The sequence below is a fragment of the Elgaria multicarinata genome, chromosome 7, assembly GCF_023053635.1.
Source record: "Elgaria multicarinata webbii isolate HBS135686 ecotype San Diego chromosome 7, rElgMul1.1.pri, whole genome shotgun sequence".
Taxonomy (NCBI): domain Eukaryota; kingdom Metazoa; phylum Chordata; class Lepidosauria; order Squamata; family Anguidae; genus Elgaria; species Elgaria multicarinata.
Window position 1 is genome coordinate 85,654,819 of NC_086177.1, and position 8,484 is coordinate 85,663,302.

The 8,484-nt window shown below is 54.6% G+C and overlaps 1 protein-coding gene across 1 annotated transcript in view; it reads right to left on the reverse strand.

The window, feature by feature from the left end:
- GDF6 (growth differentiation factor 6) overlaps nt 1-7,317 on the reverse strand; it is a 28,722-nt gene extending 21,405 nt beyond the window's left edge. The window contains exon 1 of the mRNA XM_063130970.1: nt 6,914-7,317. Within this exon, the coding sequence (XP_062987040.1) occupies nt 6,914-7,283 (370 nt within the window). The 5' untranslated portion in view covers nt 7,284-7,317. The remainder of the gene's footprint in view (nt 1-6,913) is intronic.
- Between the last annotated feature and the right edge of the window lie 1,167 nt (nt 7,318-8,484).

The window sequence follows — 8,484 nt, forward strand, 5'->3', positions numbered from 1 at the left end:
GAGGGAACCGCAGGCCTCAGCGGCTGCAGGAAACAAGGAAGGACGGTCGGGCCCAGCCCTGGCCACGGGTGCAACCGGGGACGCCCCCCCCACTTCTAAAAACGCCTCCCCCGAGCGCGCGCAAGATGACCCCCCAAAACAAGCGGGAGACGCAGCTCAGCCTTACTTTTCTGCTGGTTTCAGTTTGTCCAGGGCTGAAAGCCACACCACCCATTTCGAAACGGGGTTCTCTTTATTCATTGACTATTGCCATAGCTAGACCTAAGGTTTATCCCTGGATCGTCCAGGGGTCAAACCTGTTCACCTAGGTGACACACAGGGGATCCAGTGCTCAAGCAGGGGTGAACCCTGGATGATCCCAGGATAAACCTTAGGTCTAGCTGTGGCCTATGACATTCATAACCCGCTTCTTTCCTCCTGCAAAGGAACTCAAGGCGGTGGACATGGTTCGTTTCTTCCTCTGTTTTATCCTGACAACAACCCAGTGAGGTAGGTTAGGCCCAAAGTCGCCCAGTGAGATTCATGGCTGAGCGGGGACTAGTCACCACTACACTACACTGGCTTTCATCTCGAAAATCTGTTTCTAAAATCTTTTCCGGCCTTTTTTTTTTTTTTTTACTTAAAGTCTCGGTGTCTCCAGTGTGAACGTAACACCAGCCTGATGGCAGTTTTCCCACATAAAGCTTAAGTCTTGCAATACTTAGGTACACACTCCCTAGGATAGTAGGTTCCCCTAAAACCAGGGGGGCTCATCCCCGAGTAAACCGGAATAGGAAAAGGAATACGATTCTGCTTTACCTTAAATCGGTCTTTCGTCTGAACATGCCAGTTAAAACTCTAGCTTTCTCTTTCGCAGGAAGTCCCGGGTTCGTAACATTCACACATGACACGATTTGAAGCGGTACTAAAAGAGGCGTTGTTGCTCCGTGTGTAAAACGCAGCCAACATACAGTCCGTTTCTCTTCCCCAGTGTATTTAACCACCTTTGCGCCTGTTACAAACAAAAGGGGAGGCGGGGATTCAAAGGCGCTTTCCTTTCTTTCTTTTTTAAGCGTCGTCCGACGTGGGATGGTCCTTCCTGATCCTCAATACGCCTTTTCCTGAGCCTTTTGTTGAAGTCTCCAATCTTTAACGACCCCAGCCCGAACATATTCACCATGCTAGGTTCGACCTTGTCGGTTGGTTGTGAACTCCGATGAAGCCAAAGCGACCGAGATCTAACTCTTGCCTGTAAAGTCTTAGGTCAATAAGATGGTTATCCGAGGCTGCGATCCCCACTTACTAGGCAAGAGTAGCTCCGATAGTATTCACCCCAGAACTTGAGTAACCTACATGAGACCTGAGGCTGCAATCTGAAGCACATTGCGAAGTGGGGGGGAAGAGAATGCTCCGTATAAACCATTGTTGCTTTCTCCTTTACTACTTTATTACTTAGATGGTGCAACAGACGTGTTACCACCAAGGAAATGCCTTTGGAGAGCCGGCATGCTTCAAGAGTCTGCTGACAGATCTACACCTAGGCCATAGCTAGACCTAAGGTTTATCCCTGGATCGTCCAGGGGTCAAACCTGTTCATCTAGGTGACACACAGGGGATCCAGTACTCAGGCAGGGGCAAACCCTGGATGATCCCAGGATAAACCTTAGGTCTAGCTGTGGCCTTAGTGTCAAATCATTACCAATGCGGAAGAGAGAATAACACCATGGGCCTGTTCTGACAACACTTCAGGCTCTGTGGTGAGCGAAACTTTGGTTCTCTGGGGTTAGCACTAACCACAATCCGTGCTGTTGCACACAACACTTTGAGCCACAGTTAGAGCCGCTAACCCTGCTTCTGTCCGACCTTGGTTAGTGAGTGAGCAGGGTTTAGCAAAACGCATCACACAGGACACCTTGAACCCTGTTGCTGAACCAAAAGCCTTAACCAGCAGGTTTAAAGTGCCTTCTGAACAGGCCCTATGAAAGCCCTATACGGAATGTGGACTGTGCCCCAACAGTTATCACTGCACTTCAATGCCGCTATAAAGCAGCAGTGTAGATCTAGCCTGGGTTTGCTTCCATCTCCGGCTGTAACTCCCCTGCGCACAACCAAAGTTCTGAATTTCCAAGTCCGACTTCCGCTCTTGGGACGTACCTCTATTTCCCCTTGACTTACGCTCCGATCGGGGCTTGTAACTCTCAGCAGTGCCCCCCTTCCCGCCGCCCCCTTGCCCTGAGTCTGACTCCTTACCCCAGATCTTGCGCTAGTTTACTTCGTAAGAACCCCGCAAACCTCCGTGGGGTTTATTTGCACCTAAATGAATTTGTAGGTGGTGGAGGGAAAACGTCCGAAAACCGGGAGGCGGGGGACGGGCGTTTAATGATTTCGGCCTTTCCCAGCTCGCTCTCCAGCCTGGCAGTTCCTAATTGTCCCGCTTTTTACTGTAGGGCTGCGATTCTCGGGAGGGCGGGTGAGCGAGCCGAGCACCATCTGCGTTTTAATGAGTTACTTCATGCGCCAACAGTAATTTTCCTACATTCAACGAGGCCCCGTCTGATCTTGCGACCGTAACTGGGAGGAGGGGGCGACGGGGGTGGTTGGACTGTATGGTTAGGGGAGGAGGCAAGACTAGCTATTCTCTCTCTCTCTCTCTCTCTCTCTCTCACACACACACACACACACACACACACACACACGAGAGAGAGAGAGAGAGAGAGAGAGAGAGAGAGAGAGAGAGAGAGAGAGAGAGAGAGAGAGAGAGAGAGAGAGAGAGAGAGAGAGAGAGAGATGCATTCTCGGGTTAATCAGTTCTTCTGAAAACTCGACACTCACGAGATAAAGAAATAACAGAGTTTTGGCCTCGGTGTGCATTGGGGTGCGGGCGTTCTCTTAAAAAACTAACACCCCGTTCCAAAGCACACAAGCAAAGTCCCGCTGACTTCAGCGTCGCGCCCTCTCTCCCATTTCGGAAGCGCAGCTTAGCGGCGCGACCCTAGACGGCCACCTGTGCTCCGAAGTATCTCCCCTGGCGTTCCCGGGGAAGGAGGGCTGAGATCGCAGCCTCACTCGCTCTCTCCTGGCCCGTCTAACACTTGCTTGCCTACCCGGGCCTGGCCCTCGCGGGTGGGGGTGGGAGGTGAAGAGAAAAGGACGACCATTCCGCCTCCGATTTCCCCAAATGATTAAACCCCTGCCCGACGCCCGCTTTTCGTTGGCTTGAAATCGACATGAAAACGATTGCCCGCCGTCGGGTCAATGCATCGGATGGAGGCGGGACGGTGTCCAGGAAGGCTTGTGCCAGAAGAAACGTGTTCGTCTTGGAGGCCACACAAGACTCTTCGTTGTTGGGGCTGCAACAGACTGAACGCGGCTACCCTTCTGGGGGTATTCGGCTCTAGATAACTAGAGGTGTGGTGGTGATGAAGAAGAAGAAGCGGGGCTCCGAGAGAAGCCCACGTCCTGGCGAGGGAAGTCGAGGGGGAGAGGCTCGCTCGTCTGCAAAGAACTGGACAGAAGCCTTGCGGTGGTTACGGCAGCGGCAGCAGCCCATCTCGGCTATTAACGGGGGGGGGGGGCTGGGGGGGGAGGGGGCGAGAGCCCACAGGGAGGGGGGCGGCTTGAAAAAAAGGAAAAAAGAAAGAAAGAAGCGGGGGAGGGGCGCTGCTGCCACTTCAGAGGACCGGAAGTTCTCTTGAAGTTCTGCCTGGCTCGGCGCTATTGGCTGGGTCCCCCTTCATTATGGGAGACTAGACAATATTTGATATGTTATGACATGAACACTCAATTAGATCACTGAGTTGAAATACTCCAATCAGTGGCTTGATGCTAAGCAACCCGCAGAAGGTCCAGCACCAGGTCACAGCCTGTGACACATCAAATCAAAATCAGTGGGGGGAAAAAGGCAGGCCGTTGCCTTCATCAAACCAGGGCTCCTGGTAGCATCGCCCTCTCCCCTCCCCTCGCCCGGCTCTGCCACCGCCAGCCCCCGTCCCTTTCCCAACCCACTCACCCACCCCCTCCAAAAAACAAAAACAAACAAAAAAAAAAGGCCTCCCGGTCCTCGTGAAGATCCCAGCAGAGCGTCTACGTGTATTTAGGGCTTCCTTCACACGTCCCCTGCGCCCACCCGGTCTCGCCTGCGAGATGTCGCTCTTCTTTTTTTTTTCTTGCAAAGGGAGCGTGTGAAACGCGAGACGAGCGCTTTGGTCCAAGCAGGAATGCAAAGGAACCACATAAAGGCAGGAGGCGTTTGAGGCTGTGAGGACAGAATTGGAGGTCCTTTTCTCTCGCTGAGAAGCTGGAGGATTTACACGCGCATGGAAGGAAGAGAACCACTGCGGGCCCTTCCGAACCCAGCCCGACAAGGAAGGCTTGGAGGCGACCTCGCCTTGTGGCCTCTTCCAGCCGGAGGCAGCTCGCAGCCGACTTTTAACCAACCCTCCCAACTAGCTGAGAATAACGCCCTACACCAACAGCACCAGGCACTCATTAGGACGGGGCGCATCTCACGGTTCCAACAACATTTTCCGAGGTCCCTGCGCGTCTCCCCCCCCCAGCCCCCCCCCCCCAAGCCCAAGTTCCCTTATGAATCTGCAACGAGCCACCGAGGTCCCGCAGGCACCTTCCTCGTCCCCTTCACAGCACAACGAGCCACCCGTTTTGAGCCTGGACAAGGGAGAGCTGAATAGGGACAACCCGAAAAACCTCCCTGTCTCTGCAACCTCTGCGGTAGGGCGGGGGGTGAGCGGGAACGACCCCGGGGTAAAAAACAAGTTTCTTACTGCGGGGTAAAAAAATGAACAATTTACTCCGGGGTAAAATAAATACACAACACTAGGAAAGCGCATGGGGTGACTGGAAACAGCCGCGCCTCATTTTGAGATAAGCGAGGTTCACTAGGTTTTCTCCAGATTTTTAGGGGTGGTTTCAACCACCTCCTCCCCAATTTACCGGAGATGTAACGTCCTTTAGGCGGAGACATTAAAAGAAGCAGCTCACAGAACTATAGAGAAGCCATGTGGGCTTTTAACTGAACGGAGCGCGGGGGGGGGGGGGAGTTGGGGGGGTTGTTGTTTTAATTTGTTCTGAAAATCGACCCCAGTAAGCCGGTGGTTTGGAAGTTTGCTCTAAACTTCCCCAGCTCATGAACCCCGCTGACCCAGTCAGGGCGGCAGCCGGCACTGAGGAAGCAGGCAGCAGAACAGACCTGAACAGGTGGGAGAAGAAACGAGAGATCCGGCGCACGGCGGATGCCCAAATTTACAACCAATTAATCAGCAGATCGTTTCTGGCTTGGGGAAGAGATTTCAGCGAGAGAGAACGCCCCTCTCCTTTGCCAAAGCAAGCCATTTTCGGGCCATCCAGGATCCATTTTGGCCTGTAGATCCTACACGGCGACTATAGCGGACAACAGAACTCGGTTACGTTTGTGGCGAAGGAGAAAGCGACTCATTCCCAGGCGTAAGATTCAAAACACGGGAAGAAAAGGAGGAGGAGAAGAAACTCCCCTCCCCCTTCAAACCGTTTGCACGCTCACGTAGGAGTAAACTCCATCAAACTCGGTGAGATTTGCTCAGTAGTGAGCATGGATAGTATTGGGCTGTAAGTCATCTCTCCCCTCACCCACCTCGGATTCGAATCGTTGTGGTTAACGATTCGAATTAAAGAGGTGGGAGGGAACAGCAGCCGATTTACGCGTAATGAAAACGGAGTAAGCGCTACCCACCCTAAGTGTAAGCGAACTCCTCCCTCCCAATATAGTTCAAACGGGATCGGGCCCCGAGGGAGAGCAAAAAGCAGATCCCCAAAGCTCAACGAAAGCAAATCGGAGACCGTTACCTTCAAAGCCACGGCTTCTGCGTTTGCTCCGAAGTAGGCTGCACTTAAAACCCATCGGACTTTATTTTAAAAATACTTTTTTTAAAAATCTGGCAGAAACGCCTTCCGAACAGGCCGCCCTCCCTCGCCCACGAACCCGGTGCGAGAAGTTCGACTAATCCTGAAAAGGCAACCTGTGTGGCAAACGAGAGGAGCCTGTGATATCCACCCCACCCACCCCCGCCTTTCAAATCGGGTTCATTTCTTTTTGGGAGAGCGGATTTCAAACCCAAGTATTGATAGGAATTTGGAGATAACAGGAAGAGGAGCACACTCGAACCCCATTTAAGCCCTCCGCTATTACCGATTTATTTTTAAATTCGCACATTTGGCCAGCCCGCTTTAGCCTTCCTCGCCAGCCGTAGCAACAGGAATGCCGACCGGTTCAGGCGCCGCTTCGTACTAGGAGCGACAGCCCGAGCCTACCCACGCGTGGCGGCTCCGGAGCGGGCCCCACCCCATTCAAGGGGGGTTACTCCCAGGTAAGGACACGCGAGGCAGGCTCCAACCCGAGGCCCGTCTACACCAAATCAAGTCGGTCTTGCTATTTACTGTGTTATCTGTACAGCACCATGTACATCGATGGTGCTATATAAATAAATAATAATAATAATAATGACTCGAAAGCCCGTGCGCGCACTTCGGCACGCGCGCAGGCGGAGAGACAGAGGCAGAACGAGGGAAGGAGGGAGTCGCCCTGTCAGACCTGGGCTCTGGAGCAGGTCCTCTACCTGGCGCCTTGCAGAGGTTTGGGACTACAACTCCCATCTGGCTGGGAATGATGGGAGTTGTAGTCCCACGCCTCCGCGAGGCGCCAGGTTGAGGAAGGCTGCCCTAGAGCGTACTGGTCGAAAGGCGGGCGCAGAAGAGGGGTTGGGAACCCGGAGAGGGAGGGGAGGAGGGCAGCGGTCGGGGTCGGGAATCGGGGCCTCCTCTGGGGCGGTCTCGTCGGCGGGGCCCAAGTCCCCCGAGGGAGCGCCGGAGGACCCGCCGGGAGATCGGGCAAGGGGGAGTGGAAGCGGCCGCTGCCCCCGAAGCACTGCGCCGAGCCGCTTACCTCGCCCCCGGTCCACGAAGCTGGTGATGGTGTTGGCGGCTTTGGAGGACTGGAAGACGCTGGCGTTGATGCCCAGTTTCTCGGCGATGGAGTAGGTCCGGTAGAGGGAGAGCATGTACTCGTGGGGCTCCGCGGGCGCCTCGGCGGCGGCGGCGGCAACCGGTCCCTTTCGCGCTGCTGCTGCTCCGTCCCGGGGCGATCGGGGCGCTTTGCCCTCCCGGCGGCTGCGCAGGAGCTTGGTGGCGGACTCCCGGAGAGGAGGCGGCGCGGCGGCGGCGGCGGGGATAGTGGCCTGCTGGCAACAGGGCAGATCGCCCCAGAAGAAGCAGGCGAGGAACACGGCGGAGAGCAGAGCCCGGGCCGCATTCATAGCGAGCGAGCGGCTGCCCCGGAGCAAAGCGCGCGCCCGCCCGCCCGGCTCGGCTCGGCTCGGCTCCGCTCCGCCCAGCCTCCTCGCTCGGCACCAGCGCGCAACCAGCCAGCCCGGCTCAGCTCGCTCCGGCCGTCTGCGGCGCGCAGCCCCCAGCGCCAGAGGCCAGCAGCCCGGGCGGGACACGCCCCCGCCGCCGCCAAGCCCCGCCCGCCCGCCGGCCGGCCCGCCCTCGCTCGCTGGCGGCCCGACGCGCCTCCCGCCCCAGAGGCTGGGGAAAAGCGGGCAGGGCCCAAGCCGCGAGATCGGCGCCGGGTGGACGACCTGTTAAGGAGCGTTAAAAGGGTGTCCCTCGAGCATGTGCAGAGTGCCTCGTCTAATCTACTCACCGCCAATCGAGAACTCGGACTGTGTGTTCCTAATGCATCCAGCAGGACAGAGGCTGCCAGGACTGGGCATGTTTAATCGACGAGGGTCGAATCCAGAGCAGGCCTGAGTACTTCAGAGGGGGCTGCTGATTCAAAACGGAAGCACTTGTTAATTCGGTCCTTTTAGCTGCAGAACCTACATAGAATAATTTTTGTTTCTTGTTCTGATTGGTGAAGGAACTTCAATGGATAATCTGGTTTAAATTGGACGTGCTATTTGTCCTTATCAGATACTAAAATATCTGGATAATCAGAATATCTAAGTAGGGGAATATTGACCTCTTGATCCCAATTAGTCCTTTTTCCCTGTACCAAGATAAGATTGGGTAGGGGGATACTGAGAAATGAAGTGGCAGGCACTCTACACGTGTTTTTGCCAGCTCTTGCTATGCAAGTTCCCCTGGTGAGTTTTGGGTCCTCATGGAATGAATTCCAAAGAGGATTGTTGCGGTAGAGGAAACAGCAGCTTCTTTATTCCACCACCTGTGCAGCTGAAGTGAAATATTGGTTAGAAATTGGAATTGAAAGAATGGAATTTCACAATGCAATTTTAAGGGTGGGGGGTGGATTTCTATGATGGACAGGCTCAATGATGAGAGCAAGCTGGCTGCAAGAAGTCACTTCCAGTCTGGAACCACAGTAGAAGGGGCACTGTTCTTAATGGGCTCCTAAGGCCAGGAATGCTCACCCTTTTAAGGGATCAGAATCCCACACTGGTTTTCACTGTGCAGATCATGCTAATATTAAGTTAATGTAATTAATAAAGTTGTGTC